The sequence below is a fragment of the Echeneis naucrates genome, chromosome 13, assembly GCF_900963305.1.
Source record: "Echeneis naucrates chromosome 13, fEcheNa1.1, whole genome shotgun sequence".
NCBI lineage: Eukaryota > Metazoa > Chordata > Actinopteri > Carangiformes > Echeneidae > Echeneis > Echeneis naucrates.
The window spans coordinates 18384835-18404371 of NC_042523.1; the positions used below are offsets into that span (position 1 = coordinate 18384835).

The following is a 19537-nucleotide window of genomic DNA, read 5'->3' on the forward strand; positions in this document are numbered from 1 at the left end:
CGGTCAGGTGGGGCTTCTTCATATCACTGTGTCACATAAACAAGCTCAAAAAGTCCACTTATGGGCCAGGCTCAGTGTGACCACAGGGTAAACTCTCACTGCTCTACCAACCTCCTCCACAAGAGGATGTCAAACCTACTGTCTGCTCTGCTGTGGAGCTGCCAAGTGCGTACCAAACTGTTGCCCAATCCTGTTTGTCACTTTAGTTGGGGGGGGGGGGGGGGAGAGGCAAACTGGATGGCATTTCACAGCATTTTTACAGATATTCTCATTTGAAAAACAGATAAGACAGCAGCCTCACCTGATGAGATGCGGTGAAAAAGCCCACTTCTTCAAACTGCTCCACAGAGGAAACACAAAGCTGTAAAGTTATACAATCATGAGTGTTGCCAACGTGCAGTTACGGGGTATTCTATTTGTGCAATTAGTATGGAATAAAGCATTAACGCTGGGTAATGTTTGAGAATAATTGCCTCCTCAAACTGCTTGCAGACTTTGTTAGCAAGTACGACAGGAGCTTTGGATTACTTTCTCTCTTACTCACAAACACACACACACACACACAACCCAGATGGGAGACAGATGTTTAACAGACAAGGTCAAGGAGTCCATACAGTAATTGTCTGCTCCACCGTTTCTCAGTATTCTCGGCATTGTTCAGATCACCACATCCGCATAAATCCAGGAAATTTCCTCTGGAATCGAACCCATGCCCCGTTCTCACAGAATTATTCGTGTTTTCTTTCTTTTGCTCCACTTTGGTTTTATCTCAATCCAACGATTTGTTTGTCCTCCTTTCTAGATGTTTCTGCCTGTGATTAATACAACAGGCAGCAGCTTGATGATGAAACATGAGGAGTGGAGAGTTTTCTAATCCCATTATCCCTACCTAAACTAATCCACCAGGAGCAATACCTCCAAGTCATACACACGCCTGTTGCAACAATAAACAGGAAAGATGTCAGATATGCAGGATACACTGCTGTTGGGATCAGAAGGAATCAAGAAAACTATCCTGCATGGAGGAACTGGAGAAATTCCTAAATTCATCACTGGAGCAAAGGTATTCTTGGCTGTAACTTCTCTGTGGTCAGTTTCGACAAATCCAGAAAGTCACTTATGGTTATACACCAAAATGTGCTTTTACTTGTGCTCAAGTTTTAAAACAACTGGCCATTTTGTTGCCCTGTAAATGAGGTCTAACTAAACAACAGAGGATGAATTGACCTCAATCGCTGAGCTTGTTTCTAAATTCCTAATTAAATTAGAGATACTACTGAAACTCAGCACATGTGCTTAATTATCATACTATTCTCTGTGTCATATGAGCATGTAGAGACAATTTTAAATGGTTTTATGTGGATCATTGTATAACTGTTCAAAAACAAATGAGAGAGGCTGTGTTTTACAAAACTGCGCCAAAACATTGTCATTGTTTTAATCATGGCCAGATTCTTCCCGAACACTGCATCAGACCAGGTTTGTGCATACGGGGCTCAAGAGTTACGAGGCTAGGCTACGAGGAGTTTCTTTCATCGTCAGCCATAGCATGCTTGTAAAGGTTTAAAGGGGACGATGTTCAACGTGGACCACTTCATTATTTGTAATTCAGGGATTTCATTCGTGGGGTGATGGGGAAGCCCATAGATGCTCCAAACTTCACCAGCCAACAGTTGAGGATATAGAGAATATATATTACCCGCTTTCAGTGTATTTTGATCCATTTTTAACTACCAGGATTGAAATTCATATTAACAGTCATAAGTAAATTAATAATAGTGTGATACAATATTTTGAAAACAAGGCCTTTTTTTTTTTTTTTTTCCTGCTTTCGTCTTAACGACTGATATCACTTGTGCTGATGCTGTACGTGACGGAACTGACATGAAATGTGTGAGCAGATCATGAAAGCCACAGTGGCAAACTCAGTTCCACTGAGAGGTTTGACTTTCTTTGGATGTTACACAACCATCCAACCTTGGAATGTCTGTCCTTATGCATGTCGGTCTGCCCCGTTGAATAACCGAGCTGTGTGAAGCCTGTGACATAACATTTTTTTGTTGAGTCTGGCACCCGGGTGAGTTTGGTGGGCCTCTGTTTCAACAAAACATGCTCTATTAGCCTGTCAGTGAGTTTTCACTGGTGAAAATTCCCTCTCTTGCCAGTTCATCAGATGGTATTTCCGATCAGCTGCATTTTATTTCCCCGGTCATTTCACAAAAGGAGCTGTTTTTGGTTGAAAGAATCATTTTCAAGTTTTAAGCTTCATATAATCAGTTTCAGTATAGTCCTCATTCCCATTTTTCTTCTTCCTTTTTTGGACCAAGGTGACATTCCACTTCCGCACCCAACTATGTGATGATGACCGTACGGTGATAGACGACAGCAAAGTGGTGGGGACACCCATGGAGATTGTGATTGGCAACATGTTTAAACTGGACATCTGGGAGACGCTGTTGTCCTCCATGAGGATCGGTGAAGTGGCTGAGTTCTGGTGCGACACCACTGTGAGTGTTATTAAAAAAACAAACAACACCAAAAAAAAAAAAGCACAATTTTCTTTTTTCATTTTTTGGTTCATTGTTTGTCATACTTTCCTAAGCACAGTGGATAATATTCTGTTATTGCAAATCTGTGTGACTACGCACTTTGGACAGAGTGACATCATACTGCAGATGTGGAAGCTGTAGACTCTGCTCTCAATAACCAGCAACAAATCAGCCTGATAAGACAAGATTTGCGTGCTCCAATTTTAAATTAAAAAGAAAAATATCACCAACGGGCCGCCCAGGTTTAATACAGAACAGAAAGGACCGCAGGTGATATCAACAAGAATCACTTACATTTATGTGGTTTATAACAAATGGCAGAAACCTTCCTCAGTCTAATTTCCTTTCTTTCATTTATGGATGCCGTGTCTGTGTGACTTATTCAGTCATAGCTGTTCATAAACATACCTGGTGCCTAAATATACAGAGACAGAGGTGTGATGAAGTAAACAGACCACGTCTGGATATGCGATAATTTATTGTTTCTTGTGAAATCTATTATTAGTTATGCCCTGTGATGTGTGTGTGTGTGTGTGTGTGTGTGTGTGGTAGACCATCAGTGACAGACACACTGAGGCCCAGTGTCATTAATCTGCAGCGGCCTCACTTTCACCTAATCGGCTCTGATTCCTGCTGAATCAGCACTACGGACTCCCCTCCACACTGATTAGATGTGATTGAGCTTAGAGCGTCTATTCACTTGCCTCAGCAGCGCGGCTACCTCACATATGCCACTAAATTTGCCCTGTAGCACCACTCCCAATCCAGTGGAGGGCAATCTCAACCTGTCGAACTGAGGAAAACAGTGTGTGAAAATACTCGAAAACACAATTTAAATTAGTATTGTATTATATAATATTTTATATAATCACAGTCAATGAGGGTGCTATGTGTGAGTAAAGGAGCATATTCAGTACACCACATCAACAAAAATCAGAACCAGAAGTCTTGCTTGCACATGACGATGATTTAAGGTATCATAATAGTGAAAATGTCTTTATTTTTTAATTTACTTTTAGAAATTTTTTTTGTGCTTACCATTATGAATATTAAGGCAATTTTATAAATGCTGCAATTCAAATGTATAAAGGAAATAAAAAAGTTACACTTCCTCTTTGTTGGTGGTAAAATGTAGAAGGTATGAGGCCATGGTTTGCCTTTGAGAGACGCAGTGGCCCCTTCACTGGACACACAGCAAAATTCGAGCATGAAATGAAACCATAGAATTTACTCACTATTTCTGACATAATGCTGTGATGAATATTACTGTACAAAACAAGACATAACCTACGTCCTGGACACACAAAAAATGTCCTCAGAGACAGAGCGAGAGAGAGGGACGCTTCAATTTCAAACCAAAATATCTCTTTAAAAGCATTTTACCAAAAAAAAAAAAAAAAAAAAAAAAATATATATATATATATATATATAGTGGATGCTGTAATTGTTATATTCAGTGTTGTTGATCACCAGATAATTATATGAGAGGGCAGAAAATGATCCTTCCTCCTTCATTATTACATCTTTAAACTGTTGTTTGTTTAAATTTCCTCCACAGAGGAAATAAAAGTAAAATTTTGACTTGTTCTCACCTTCGCCATCAGCACACTGGTGTTTATCCACTTGTGTCCAAGAGCATGCGACGGATTGCAGAAGGGAAAGATCCAGTCGACTGGCACATCCACACATGCGGCATGGCCAACATGTTCGCCTACCACAGCCTCGGCTACGACGACCTGGATGAGCTGATGAAGGAGCCGAAACCGCTCTACTTCGTCCTTGAGCTGCTCAAGGTGAGAGGGAAGAATCAGGGAGACGTGCGTCACAGATAAAGAAAACGTAAAAACGATGAAATGGGAAGAACATCTGCTTTACGTCGGTTTTGGCTCACTTTGAATGTATCACTAAGTATTAATGACCATACTGTTGTACATAAGTGCTGTCACTTGTGTTGTAGGTGCAGCAGCCCAGTGAGTACAACAGGGAGTCCTGGGCTCTGAGTGATGAGGAAAGGTTGAAGGTAGTCCCTGTCCTCCACGGCCAGGGGAACAAGCTCTATAAACAAGGACGCTACCAGGAGGCCACACAGAAGTACAAGGAGGCTGTTATCTGCATCAAAAACGTTCAGACTAAGGTTGTTCAGGGAAAACTGAGGATTTGCTATTTTAAAACATTCTGGGTGGTTTTTAACAATCCTGGGATTTCAGGAGAAAGCGTGGGACATCCCTTGGATGAAGCTGGAGAAGATGGCCAACACACTAACCCTCAACTACTGCCAGTGTCTCCTACGCATGGAAGAGTACTATGAGGTCATCGAGCACACTAGTGACATTATCAATCAGCACCCAGGTGTGGCACTCAACATCTGACTCCTCCATCGAGTTACATTATTATTTCCCAGCAAGTCAATTCATGAATGACTGTCCTGCCGCAGAAGCATTACAGCCTAACTATTTATTAAGCCTTTAACAAGTTGGCTCCTAACGTATGTCTCATGTTTCTACAAAAGTCTGCCCTGTAAAAGCTTTAGTCCATTCACACACAAACAAGCACAACCTAAGTTGTTAAAAGTGTTCATTAACATACTTCTCTTAAGTCAGCACCAGTCTTCCTGCGCAGACGTCCCTCGCATCAGTGGCTGCTTTCGAACATGCTTCTGCTCGTATTTGTCCTGCAGGTGTAGTGAAGGCCTTCTACCTTCGAGGGAAGGCCCACATGGAGGTGTGGAACGAGGCGGAGGCTCGGCAGGACTTCGGCAGGGTGCTGGACCTGGACCCCGGCATGAAGAAGGCCGTCAAGAAGGATCTGGCTGTGCTCAACATGCGCATGGAAGAGAAGAACCAGGAGGACAGGGACAAGTATAAGGGCATGTTCTGACCAGGAGGGACAGCAGTATCTAAAGATTTCAGTTAAATAACAAATCTATGTTTATGTTTACCATAAACTACTGATGAAATAAATAAACCACCCTGATTCATCAGATTAGGAGGGTATATAAAAAATATGTTTCCTGCCAGATTTACGTTTTTCTTCCGAAATATAATTGTTATATAACAGTTGATACTAATATTAAAAAAATGACTTTTCTCAAAAGCTATTTGATTTATTTTCATGGATTTGCTTCTATTCATCAGATTCCACGATTTCTCATAAAGGGTCAGATGGGAAATTATATGTATTTAAAAACCCTCATTCAACAATTCACGTGGCTAATAAATGATGCTAACAAACAAATGGAAGGACTTTTTTTATGTTCACTAACAGAGACATGACGTTGTGGTTCTGTTGTTTCTTAGGTGATATTTATAATTAGTAATAGGTGTTATTTACCCGAGTCCCCCGCCCCCCTCATAAATGATTGTAGATACATTGCCCCTCCACAAGGGGGAGCTCTGACCACACTTATCCCTGAACCGGTCTGCAGGGAATATCCAGGGCCTTAACAGCATCTTTATGAGGAGGCTTGTGAGAAAACCATCTGGCTATCTACCATTCACTGCCCCCTCCCCATCTTTCCTCTGTGCTGCAAAGTCTTTATTACGGCGTGGTGAGATAAATTGAGGAAATGGAAGGAAACGTGTGCTGTAATGCAAAGACGGAGCTCTGACCAATACATCTCCTTACTGGGGGGTCTGAAAACCAAAGGGGAACAAACAGTCTGCAATGAAATGCCTCTGCACATTTGGGCAGCTGTAGTCAGGTCGGTTTTCCCCCATCAGCACCAAAGGTCACAGTGCAGCAGTCACTCTGAGGAATGAGGCGGAGGCTAATGCAGCAGTCTAACGAAGAGGAAAATCAATAGGAGCAGATCTAAGAAAAAAAAAAAAAAATCCTGATTGGACACTAAAGCAGCGACCAGAGAACAACAGGCAGCTGGTCTACTGCAGCTCCTGCTGGAAGTCAAGAAAAAGAGTGAAAATGTACAAATATAGCGCTTAATGGGAATCACATGTGATTCATCTCAGGGGTATTACGGGGCTTTCTTTTCCCCTGATGCCCAAAACATTTATTAAATCCGCACAGCGTAGACTTTCATTTTCCTCAGAGCCATTTAGCAGATTGAGTTGTGAGGATGTGATTGATGGTCGAGCTGTGCCGGTGGAAACCTCCGCTACAGTGAATTCTGCATAGCAGCACAATCCGCCGCTGGTGCTGATGTTGAGGAGGAGGGGGGGGGGGGGGGAGGAAGAGGAGGAAGAGGGGGAGGGGGAGGAGAGGGAGGAAGAGGAGGAGGAGGGGGAGGAGGAAGAGGAGAAGGGGAGGGGGAGGAGAGGGAGGAAGAGGAGGAGGAGGAGGAGGAAGAGGAGGAGGGGGAGGAGGAAGAGGAGGAGAGGGAGGAAGAGGAGGAGGAGGAGGAGGAGGAAGAGGAGGAAGAATAGGAGGAGAGGGAGGAAGAGGAGGAGGGGGAGGAGGAAGAGGAGAAGGGGGAGGAGGGGGAGGAGAGGGAGGAGGAAGAGGAGGAGGGGGAGGGGGAGGAGAGGGAGGAAGAGGAGGAGGAGGGGGAGGGGGAGGAGAGGGAGGAGGAAGAGGAGGAGGGGGAGGAAGAGGAGGAGGAGGAGGAGAGGGAGGAAGAGGAGGAGGGGGAGGAGGAAGAGGAGAAGGAGGAAGAGGAGGAGGAGGAGGAGAGGGAGGAAGAGGAGGAGGGGGAGGAGGAAGAGGAGAAGGAGGAAGAGGAGGAAGAAGAGAAGGAGGGGTAGGAGGAGGAGGGGGAGGAGGAGGAGGGATGGGGGGGGGGGGGGCAGCCGGCCCTGCTCCGTCACGAAATGAGTCAAGTGACCGTTTGGAAAAGCAGCTAGGGGCCGGAAGCAGGACGACCTGCCAAAGAGCGGAATCTCCGTCCGGGGATGAAGACCTTCATTTCGGATTCTGAACTTGGATCCCGAGCTTTTCGTTCATGTTTGGAAACTCCCAATCCAGATCGCTCCCGTTATTCTCCCTGATGGTGGATCCACTTCCAAAGTCTTTTCAGAGCTCATGAACATGAAACCCACTGAGCTGCTTCTTCCTGACAGGTGAGTAAATAACACGTACTGTAAATTAAACTCGTCTTTTTAAATGGTTTCCTCACTCCTCAGTCTTATTGTGGCTGTTTTCGCTGTAGGAGTATTAGTGTTTTACTCCATGTGTTGAATTTAGTCGTGGTAATAGTTTCAACTGAGTACCTTGTTGGCAAATGAAGCTTTTATTTTAATGCTTGATCACCGGAAGTGTTTTGTTTACATGCCTGAGCTTGACATATGTCCCAAGTTGAGTGGAGAGTCTGAGCTGCAGCATCTCGGAGACAGAAGAGAGGAAGAGGAGAGGAAGAAGGCTCACTGTGGACTCTTCACCATCACCTCCTTTTATTCTGAAAAGGAAAGTAAAAGGAGCGGACCGCCCCCCAGACCAAAGACAGACTGGGAGGAAAAGCGTTGGAGGCCGGTCCGGGTGTTTGAGAGGGGGGCCGCTTTTCTGAGCTGATCCCCGGTGGACATGGTGCAAACGGCGGACGTGAAGGAGGCTGCAGGAAAGTGACTGAAAAGGAGGAATGATATCTGCAGGGATCGGACTGCTTCCACTTCCTCTCTGATTTTATTCCTTTCTTTCTGTGGGGGGGGGGGGGAGGGAGGGAGGAGGGGAGGGGGGGCAGAGTTGAACCATCACAGAGCACATCACCTTTCAGATAATCGCATTTCCATCCATCCGCCACACCTCGGCTGCTGATCAGACCAACTTCATCCAGCACAGGCCTATTATGGGATACTGGCTCCAGACTTGTAGCACATTTTAAAACAAGTTTGTTTTAGGTTTTTTTTTTTTTTTTTAAATTATTATTATTCACAAATTGTTCGTGTCTGGCATAGTTTGATATAAGAGAGGGTCGAACATGGCCATCAACACGGACACCGACTTCCAGAAGTCTAACTTGGGTGAAGGTGGAGGAGGCGCTCAGCATCCGGACTTTCAGGAGACGGAGTCTCTGCTGGCGGTGACCACCGAGCCGGGCGGCGGCGGGATGAAGATGTCCACCTCCTTCACGGTCAACGTGGGCACCGACAAGGGGCTGGAGGCCGACCAGAACGGCCACAGCGTGGCCGTGAGGTCGGGCTCCGTGGGGCAGCTGGCCGCGGCCGCCCCTCTCTCCCCGTCCAAGGCCAGCCTGAGCCGCTCCTCCACCGGGAACGCCGCCGTGCAGGAGACCCCGAGACCCAGGGATTACCTCATCCTAGTCATCATCTCCTGCCTCTGCCCGGTGTGGCCCGTCAGCATCGTCGCATTGGTCTACTCCATCATGGTGAGTGTCTCTTTGGTGAAAACTAAACTGTCCCTGGGATCAACAAAAACCGCATCAAAGGTTCTCACAGCACAGATGGACGGAAATAGATTTGGACAATGTGATAAAGAGATATCTCATAGCTGACCATGAGACATGAGCAGGGACAAAAATGTAAAATCTAACTTTATAAGCTTGTCCTATAAAATACCTATATTACAAAGTGTCACAATTTGAAAATATGTTATGTTTTATTAACATACATTGGAAATATGTGTAGCAGGCAGGAAGAGAGAAGAAAGAAAAGAGTCCTCCCAGAACACATGTACAGTATTTCTGTATGAAATCTAGTGGATCTATGAGCTCACCATCTTATATTGATATTTGAAGGAAGTGGGAGTTGAGTTTTTTTCTGAGAGCGTGGTCGTTCAAAATACATGGGAGAGGAATATTCACCCTGAATCTATAAATACCAATATTATTAAAATAGATTTTCTGTGATAAAAACAACCCGTCCACGATGATAACAGAGCAAAGGGGTGATTAAAATTACAGGCAGAGGGTATTTGATTTATCGTTATAGTAATGGAATCACTTTTCCTGATTTGACTCCTGCGCTGTGTTTCTTTACACCGCTCCAGTATAAACATTTCTTCATTTCAACATTTGGCGGCTCATCAAAGTATCCCAAAATATCTCCAAAGGTTGCTATTTTCATTGAAAGAAAATCAATATGTTGGCCCAAAGATCTCGTGATAAACTCAAGAATCTCAGGATTTGCTGGCGCACACACACACATACACACACACAGTGCATTGTCAGCTGGCTCAGTGTTGAGGCTTTAAGTGATCTGACATTTGTTCTGGTTTTGGGGCTCTGACAGGTTCATCCTGCCACTGCTGCTGTTCAGGACTCTTCATCCACTAAATGTCCTCAGTTGGTTTATAACATTACTTCCAGTGATTTCAGCACTGTTAGAGCAACGGGTCTGACTAATTACTATTTCACTATTTCCATCGTTACAACAGCTACATTTGGCATAGTTGAGCTTATTAACTAAAATGATCAGGGCAGAGGTGTTGTGGCCCCCCCCCCCCTTAGTTGCAGTGCCTGAAATGAATTAAGACTCACTATAAAGCTATAAGCAGAAAGAACATAATGCAGCTGAAGGCCAAATGGATTTGCTCAGCTTGAGATCACAGGCAGCATATTAGACCTGCTCCAAGACGTGGAGTCTGTGGTACAGTGACAAGGTCAAATCACTGCGATGCAGGGGAGTCCAAATATCTGAGATTACTTTCCCAATCAACATTTGATTGCACTGAAACACACAGCTGCAATCACGATAAAATGCAATGAGCCACAGATTCAGGTGAAAAACTACCTGAATGATCAAGTTCTTTAACAGCTATAACAAAAGAGCCTTGTTATGTGCAGCCTCTGCCGGTGCTATTCAGGAAACAACAGCAAAGACAATAAGCTCTGGATGAGTTGTCCAGATAAATTAAGGCTTTTGACAGGCCCCTGCAGTGAAGTCTGTCTGCAGTATTCTACCAGGAGTCCTTTAGTGCTATCAGTAATAACTCCTGTGTGTCAAGATTTTAACTCCTCTTGGCTCAAAGGAGCTTAGATGCTACGGATCATTCAGCAGTGTTCATTTGTGTTTTTCACTGCTTTAATTCTGACACTGTAGAGTAGCCAAAAGTCAGATATCCAGGGAACCGAGGCGAAGGCAGTGCAGAAAACCCATTAGTTCTGTAATATCACTCCTACACACCAAAGGGAATATCAGGCAGTGTCCACAAGACAGTCTGTACTTCACAGAGCCATCGTCGTGAACCCACTGACATTCACAAGTCAGCTACTGGCTAATGGCACACAGACAACCGTGTGTGTGTGTGTGTGACTGAGTGAAAATAGAGAGAAAAGCTTTGACAGAGGGCAGAAGAAAGAGGAGTGAAGGAGGGAGAAACTGGAGCTGGCCACTAACTCGATAGAAAGCGAGAGAAGTCAATTTAGTTTCTCTGCAGAGGGCAGATTGCAGCTGTTAGCTAGCTCTGTGGCAGCGCTCAACATCCTCTTTCTTTTCCTGGGGGCATGGAAAGGGGATACGGGCCTCACAAAGAAGATCAAAACATTGTTTGCTATAAGGGCAGATGAGCGAGCAAGAGAGAGCAAATGGCCATAAAGTAGTTCCTATCACTGGATTATAGAGGAATTGAATCAGACACCACGGTGATGTCTGATAAGTGCAAGTGAGTCAGGCCAGGAAAACAGAGGTTTACACTTGCTGTGAAAAAATGAATCAAAAGTAATGCGGTTGATACCACACGATACAGCCCTGGAGAGCAAGGTCTCTACTAAGTGCCTGTGTGAAATAGATACTTCTGGAAAGTTGAATAAAAGAAACTGCTCGACTGCAGTTAAGGTGGTACTCATGTGAGGAGGCCAGAGGAAACAGCCCAGACCTCCGGAACAGATGTTTAAAGCTTCCTTCAACATTAATAGATTTCAAGCTTAAATACATGGCAAACGATTTTCCACTGCGTTTGCTATTTGTGCTATTAATTACCATCCGCTATCACAACCCTTAAAAATGCCATAAACAGATCAACAGATCAACAGATCTAAACAGATCAAATGACTGAATGGCATTTGAAAAGGGTGCGTTGTGACAAACCCAGAGAATTATCATTTAAGTTCATATTATATTATGATATCATATTATAAGAATTCATACTAAACTTTTGATTTAGCAACAGCAGGAAATTCAATAAGTAAATGATGGAGCTGAAGCAGTGACTACTAATGCACATGCATGAGACTGTGAAGCATTATCTATTTTATCCTGTAAAAGGCAAAAATGATCTATGATTAAGTCAAATATTTTGAAGTCAGAGCCAGCATCTTTCTGTACTTCCACACAATGGCACAATGTTAACAACAGACCGCCATACCTCATATCCATCATCATCATCTACCGCCACTTCCAGCAGCAGGACCAACTAAAAGCTGACGTCCAGCTGGCTGCCACCACAGAACTCTGGCAGATGCTCTTTTGGGAAAGGCCTGTGGCTGGCAAACACAGAAGATGTGCAGTCAATTAAGGGGATTGGAGAGGCGGGGGTAATAGGTTTTTACTGCCCTGACCAGCCTATCCACATAATGGGAAGGCCCAAACTGCAGGGATATTACTGCACGCTCGGCAGATTTGCCTGTGAAAAATGGACTCACAATGCCGTGCTAGATTGATGACGGTGTATGTATGTGATTGTGTGCACTTGTGTGTGTAAGTAAATTATTTTTTATTAGAAATCTAATACTGCCAGAATGGGAGAGCACTACATGTGGCATATAAAAAAAAAAAAAAAAAAAAAAAAAAAAAAACAACAACAAATTGTTCTTGATGTTAATTGATGTTAAAATAGGAAACACAATTATTTATTTTTTTGCAAGTGCAATATCATAATTATCATTCCATGGTGGAAGAATGAACTGAATATATGGAAAACTAACACTGTAGTCTGAATACAAGTGATGACAGAGTTGTAATCACATGAGGGCACTGAATTGTAACATAAATGGAAAAAGGCAGCAACATCATTTATCGAACATGCTGTTCTAAGATATAAAGGAGAGATTGCTCCCAGTATGATACTCATCGATGCCTCTCATCAGCCTATTCTGTCCTGACAACATACACCAGTTGCATAGATACTACATCTAATAAGCCAGCATCAGTCCTGCATGTTATTTCGTTTTGTAGTCATTCTGTTGGACTGATGGACGGTCTGAAACAAGACTGAAGATGCCTCAACAGCTATTGAGTTAGTCCCGATTAAATTTGGTCCCCATATTTGCGTCTATCAAGAAGATCAGATCTTTTTAATCTAGCGTCATCCTCAGTTCAAATCAGTGAACACCTAAAATGACGGCACTGCCATCAAATACAACTGCACTTTGTGTTAAGTGTTTATTGCCTCACTGTCAGCGTGCTAACATGCTAAATTAAATGGGAAAGTTGTACCTGAGGAACATCAGCATGCTTGTCTAAATTTACCTGTACGCCACACTGTTTTAATGAGGAACTGCAGACATTGAATACACTGGATGTGTTTGAAAGCTTCTGATCAATCTGGACTAGCTTTCGCCTTTTTTGATATTTAGCTCTTCCATTTCTGTTTGCTCCATTTTGGAAAGATCGGCCTGTACTGCCTAGATGTTTTGTATACGGACTATCTCATTTTGTTTTGGCAAATCCAGAACTGTGTATTGTGTTTTGAACTGCACTGTGAAACGTGGATGACCATATTACAGGGATTTACATATTAGTGATGTGCCGAGTGATAGAAAAACTGAATGGAATATACCATTATGGCCTCAGTGTTTTGTGCTGCTAACATTTAGGCAGCGCAACTTATTTTAACCGTTTCCAGTTCACCAACTAACCAAGCTATACATACTGTTAAAATTTTATGAGCTTCACCAGCAGCTAGAATGCATTTTGTAGCTCCAAGAATGAGAGCAGTGCCATCATAGGTCTGACTGATTTGATCATATGAGCGCATTGAGTGGTTTGCAACTTTAATGGATCCTGAAGTGTAAGAAGACGGAGTCTAAAAGCCCTCCCAGCAGCCCCTGAAGGCTGCGGCGGTCCTTACATGGAGCACACTGACAAAACCAACCGACAGCCATGAGCTCTTTCTTTTAGAATTTAGTGACAACAATGGCTACATTTCAAACGATCAACGGTCCTGAATTTTGATCAAATTGGCAACTCTCACAGACGTGACTACACACTGGGTCTTGGTCGTATGGCGTCCCGCTGCACGAGGCTGCTGCTGGCTTTCCATTATTAATGATGGGAGAGAAAGGAAGCACTTACTGACTTACTAGTCTCTTCCTTGCTCTTCTGAACACATGAAAAGAAAGATGATTGTGTGTGTGTGTGTGCATGTGTGCTGTGGGACAATGAACACTGGACAAAACACTTTAAGGGTAGAATTTCCCATTCAGAAAACAAATATGACCAGGCTTACTCTCACTGTGAATCAATATAGACATTCATCAGCCCAGCAAAGGTGCCGCCCACTAACCACACACAGACACACACACACAAACACACACACACACACTAAATCTCATGCAGCCCTTGAGGTGAATGTCAAACATTGAATATATTAAACAAGAATGCTGGCCATTATTATGTTTATTTTTGGATGGAAAATATTGGCAATCTATCTTTATTGTTATAACTAATCCCTTTATCCTGGAAGGCTAAAAAGGCAGTGTTTGTTTGTTTTTTTTGTTTTTTTGAAGGAGCTTCCATTGATTTAAGTTGCTGACATTGCTTTTCTCTGTGATGAGTCCAGATCAATACAAGATCCAGCAGGACTGTGTTTGTACCACAGAATCACACCACAATTCTGGAAACAAGGGGCTTAGTCCTGTCCCTCCGTGTGAGACAAATACCCTCTCAACTGGCAGTAGCTGACAGTAATCCAGATGATGTGCATAAATTTAGCATTTTGTTGTTCAACTCATGGCAAAATTATACCAGAGCCCCATTGAGATTTGAAGTGTTTACCCCTCAAATTACTATGCCTTGTGAAATGAATGATTATCACTGTATTTCAGACTGTGATATAAATTCGAGCTTACTGAATTAATTAGTTTCATATTTTCGGAAATGAAATTAGCCAAACAAAAAAGCGATCTAAGCCTACAACTATCTGCCGCTACATGTGATGTTCAAGATCATTTCTCACTCTTCACCAAACTAGTGTTGGCCTGAAGTCATGCACAAGAGTGACCAGCACGTAGAACCGATTAAGTGTGTCACTGCGGGCAGATTTTTTCCAGTCTGCTGTAAGAGTGTTTAATATATTCATGGCTTTCAGGATGTTGAAGAAATGTAACATGCTTCTTAAAAAGATCACCTACTGCAGCTTTGAAGCTTTGCTCTCAGACGGAGGTTCACCGGAGTTCTGTGTGACATTCTGCTTTGTTACATGATGTATTACCGTGCTGAGAGTACCCGTATGATTGATTGGTTTTCTTGGCCCAACATGTGTCGAGAAAATATTCCCTACACCATTATACCACCACCATCAGTCTGCACCGCTGACACAAGGCAGGTTGGGACTACGGATTCATAGTGTTGATGCCAAATTGTGACTCTGCCATCTGCAGTCTCAGCAGAAATCCAGATTCATCAGCCTAGAAATATTCTAGGTTGTGCAGTTTCTGCACACTGCAGGCTAGGATTTCTATTATTGGCCTACAGGAAGCTTATCTACCTCAAGTGTCAGTGCGTTGTGCCTTCTAAAAACTTTTTTCTGCTCACCACGGTTATAATTAGTAGTTATCTCTAACTAGTCTGCCTCCTCTGATTGTTGTGCATCAAAGTCCCAGGAGATCAGCAGTTTCAGAAGTACTCAAACCAGCATCTCTGGATATCATGCCACACCCTGAAAATGTTATACTCTGTACACAAACGGGTGTACTGACGCGGCCAATAATGATAGATGATTTCACAATTTTTGGGAATGCTTCTTATTTCCCATTGCTCTTAATATTCCCATGAGATATTCATTCATTAATTTATTCATTTATTATTTACTGCTGATCCGTTTCTGGGAGGCGGGGGTTGCTGGAGCCAATCTCAGCTCACCCTGGGGCGAGGGTGGGGTACACCCTGGACAAGTCGCCTCCATGAGTTATATTAAACCAAATTTAAAACCTAATTTTAAATGATTACATCACAGCATCAGCGAACTTCCTGCTGTTTAAAAGTTGTTCCCCAGGCAGCAGCAGGCTGCACTGTCCCCACCCCCTGAAGGAGGCAGAGAAAGTCTGGAGTCAGAGGCGCTCATTGGAGCAGAGGATGAAGTACCTAGAAGGAGATCAGAGAAGATTGGGTGGGGTGGTGGGGGGGGGGGGGGGTTGGGTCTCTGCTCATCTCGCTTTCCCTCTGCAGTGTAATGGGATCTCATACTGAGGCAACCCCAGCTGTGGACCTTCAGTATTGACTGAGTGGCTGAGACAGGAAGACATACAACATATTGGAATATTGATGTTTTGGATTTATTTATTTATTTGTATTCAGTTGTGAGGTGATGCTGTTTACGCTGAGTTTAACTCTTCAACCTCTGTGCTGACGTTTTGGGCAATGAAAAAACTAACAGCAGGAATGAATAAATGAATTAAAAGCCAAAAGGAAATTAAACTATTGTATTGGTTTTTAGCATGACGAGGGGGTAACTCTAATTTCCAGTGAAATATTGTTTCCTGTTTTCCCCACAAGCAAATCCTTTTTAATTAAACCTCTCTTCTAAATCATCCTTAGTATGAATTTTACTTTACAGTCATTGAGGAAAGGAAGGTAAATCTAAGAGGTAAGGGAAAAAAAAATGGCATTCCGCTGCTGAGTTGCTTTTAATAAGCCATATTCTGCCCTTAATATATGTGAATTAATTTCATGATAGGCTTCCTAACATCACAGTATCTTTATTGGAAAACTGCCCTGCAGTGATGTAGCTGTGTAATTTAATATAATCGAAGGGCAAGAGACATGTCGTGCCGTGCCGACCGTAGACTCTGGTTTAAAAAGACATATTCAGCACCACAGACAGCTCCTAAAGCTTTCACCATGTTTAACAGCCTACAGATGTTGCCGTCACCGTAACATTTGGATTTAGAGCATATCAGTTTAGGTGTGATTTCTTAGCCCCCTGTCTCTGCTGTAGTACTTGGTTTCACGCAGAGTGCGTGCGACTCTTCTCTAATCGTATTTCACCGTCAGTCTGAACTCTTGGGTAATAAATCTGAATTTATCCACAGGAGGCTTTCAATTAAAATCTAGTGAGTGCGCACCTGATGCACAACCTGATTCTATTTAGTTAAGAAAAACAAAACAAAAACAAAGCCGGCACAGTCAGATGTGCATTGTCAAGCGGCTGCTATGGACCCACACGAGTCCATAGCAGACTGATAAATGGAAATTCGACGAAATGGCCAGGCAAATCACACTGCTCTCGTGTCACCTCTACACATTTTTGCAACAAAAATTTTATGCAGAAAAGAAACATAGCTCTATCGAATCCTTCGCGGTGAAAGCCCATGTGAAGGAAGGGTTGTGCACTATACATTTCAACATTGCTCTGCATTTCCTTGTTCCCTGTTTTAAACTGACCAAAAACAAACCAAGATCATGAATAACTTATTTTGACAGACACCATGTAAAAATTCATAAGATCCAGATAAATGTAGGGAGTGTTCGTAAAAAAAATACATAAATAAATAAAAAAGACAACAAGAAATTTGGCCGCATCACGTTTGGTTTTTGAACTTATTAAATCGTATTAAATAAATATTTTTAGAGCTTTTCATTGACTGAAGCATTAATCATGAGGTAAATTTATCAGTCACATAAAATAACTGTTACCTCCAGCTCTTCTTCTGTCGATGAGTGATGTTCTTGTCAGCGTCTTTAAACACTGTCCTCCAGCTGGATGTCCTCTGGCTGGACAGACTGAATTTCTTGAGACAGTGCAGCATTGTGGTTGTAGACACATTGACAGAGCAGCACCTGCAGACATACATACATGAAATGAACACAGTGCACAGTGCAAAGTCCTTTTCTACATATCCTCTATTAAATTCACACATATTGAATAGGCTCTAACATGTTCATGCAGGCAGGCATTGAAGCTTTCATCCTACATTTACTTATTTAAAATTAAAATAAAAGTAAATACTAGAAAACGAGGAAGTGTTACATAGTGAGGTTTTTAAAGAAAGGTAATCAACAGGATTATTTTCAACTATTGTTTTAAAACGGAATGAATGCTTTAAATGTGTGTGTGTGTCAGTATATTTATCAGCAGCTATGCCGGTTTGTGTATACTGAAAATTATGTCATATTCAGTTTTTCCTGTGTGTTGACATTGATAACTGAAGATCAAATTGCAGGCAAAACAAAGATGAGGCGACAACAGTAATGTGAACTGTGTGAGATTTACCGTTGTCCAGACTCTAAACTGATATCAAATCACCTCAAAGAGCTGCAAGTCACATCCTTTCATCCTGTCCCAGACAGACTATTTCCCTGTTCACAGCTGGGCGTAAATTATTGGTGGCATTTTACAGCTGATGGGTCTGCACAGCTCCCAGAAGCCAAGTCAATGTTACATCACTGCGTTTGCATCTTCAAACTTTGAAAACACCTCAGCTGTTAATCCAAGGGTCCATACAGTTCCTGCAGTGTCAGTTGAGATGATCTCTTTCTGAGTGCCTTTCTCACTTTCCCCCAAAATTCTGAATAAGGTTTCTCAGTGACCTGAAGCTCTCTCTTGGTGCTTTCTCACTTATTCCACTATGAGCACCTGCAGATAAATTTGATTTCCTTGAAATGCCAAAGATAATATCATCACTTAAATCAGGAACACGAGGATTAAGATGTCTCCCCTAATGGTTTCCTTGTTAGGGCTAATAGAATGATAAAGCTACAACATTTGAGGTGGTTGTGAATGTGTTTCGTTCGTTCACATAATACCTTTAAAAGGTTTAACAGAAATTGCTGTTTGTATGTGAATGAATGCAATGATTTTTTTTTTTTTTAAACATATGCCATGCTTAATACCATTGTTAAATTGTTCCTGTTGATAATAACACGTGCTTCTCTGTCTCCAGTCCAGAAACAGCCTCCAGGCTGGGGATATGGACGGGGCGAGGAGGCTGGGTCGACTGGCACGTCTGCTCAGTATTGTGTCCATCGTCCTGGGCGTGGTCATCATCATAGTCTACGTCTCAGTTTCAGGTAGAGAAAGGAAGACAAGAGGGACAAAGTTTGAAGACACAATGATGTAAAAGTGAATGGCATTAAGCCGTTTTGGTAACCCCGGCAACTAGCATTCTGCACATTAATGTGATTCCTCGACTACATCATTTGACAAATATACAGAGATATATCGTATAAAAATTATGTATTATATGTGTATGTGTGCGCTCATAGACACACATAGAGCTTTAACAACTGTTCAACAACAAAGAATACCTACTGCATTACGATTACTGGGTGATATATGACACGACTGCACAAGCATGAGATGTGTGTATTTCTACGTCCAAAGTCAGCACATTTCCCAGCCGTGTTTGTGTGCGCAGATTAATTTAGCACTGCAGTGACTGTAGAGGGCTGACAGTGCAGCAAAGGCCGCTACCCTGCTGCTCAGAGCCTCTAACACTAGATTCTCAGTAACCAAAATCTTTATGTCTTACCTGACTCTCTGTAACGACACCTTCCTTCCTTCTTTTCTCTGTTTTACAGTGACCCAGTGACATGGAGGACTGGAGGGGGGGGGGGGGGGAATCATCACAGCCAAACAACGGATGCAACAAGAAAAAAAAAAAAGAAAAAAGAAAGGAAGAAAAAAAAAAAGAGAGAAATGCAATTCTGACCTTAATGTTATATTGTAATTACATCCACCCTCAGAAAAGAAAATAGGCACACCGTGACAGTAGGTATTGCAGCAAGTAAACAAATGGGAAAAGAAAAAAAAAAAAAAAAACATTCAAAGATGCATGCATTAGAACCAAGTAACATTTGCTTGTCAAAAATAACCAAATACCTGACATTAAATTGTTCAGGATGAAACAGGAAGGAAAGAAATGCACATTTGTATGTGGTCAGGGGAACTCATTAATGTATCTTTTTTGAATAACGGACTTGTTA

The 19537-nt window shown here is 42.6% G+C and overlaps 2 protein-coding genes across 5 annotated transcripts; both read left to right on the top strand.

Moving 5' to 3' along the window:
* Window positions 1–958: 958 nt before the first annotated feature.
* Window positions 959–5527, top strand: aipl1 (aryl hydrocarbon receptor interacting protein-like 1). 4 transcript variants are annotated; one of them, XM_029518316.1, is made up of 6 exons: window positions 959–1063; window positions 2328–2507; window positions 4154–4342; window positions 4507–4683; window positions 4757–4898; window positions 5227–5527. In XM_029518316.1, the coding sequence occupies exons 1-6, from the start codon at window positions 959–961 to the stop codon at window positions 5424–5426; spliced, it is 993 nt and encodes a 330-aa protein (XP_029374176.1). In that variant the 3' UTR covers window positions 5427–5527. The 4 variants fall into 4 exon arrangements, with proteins under 4 accessions (XP_029374176.1, XP_029374179.1, XP_029374177.1 ...); XM_029518319.1 differs by having other exon boundaries at window positions 968–1063; window positions 4829–4898; XM_029518317.1 differs by having other exon boundaries at window positions 968–1063; window positions 2364–2507.
* A 2888-nt stretch (window positions 5528–8415) lies between these two features.
* Window positions 8416–18672, top strand: trarg1a (trafficking regulator of GLUT4 (SLC2A4) 1a). Its single transcript, XM_029516666.1, has 2 exons — window positions 8416–8823; window positions 18496–18672. Exons 1-2 carry the CDS (start codon window positions 8416–8418, stop codon window positions 18670–18672), a joined length of 585 nt encoding a protein of 194 aa, XP_029372526.1.
* Window positions 18673–19537: the final 865 nt, after the last annotated feature.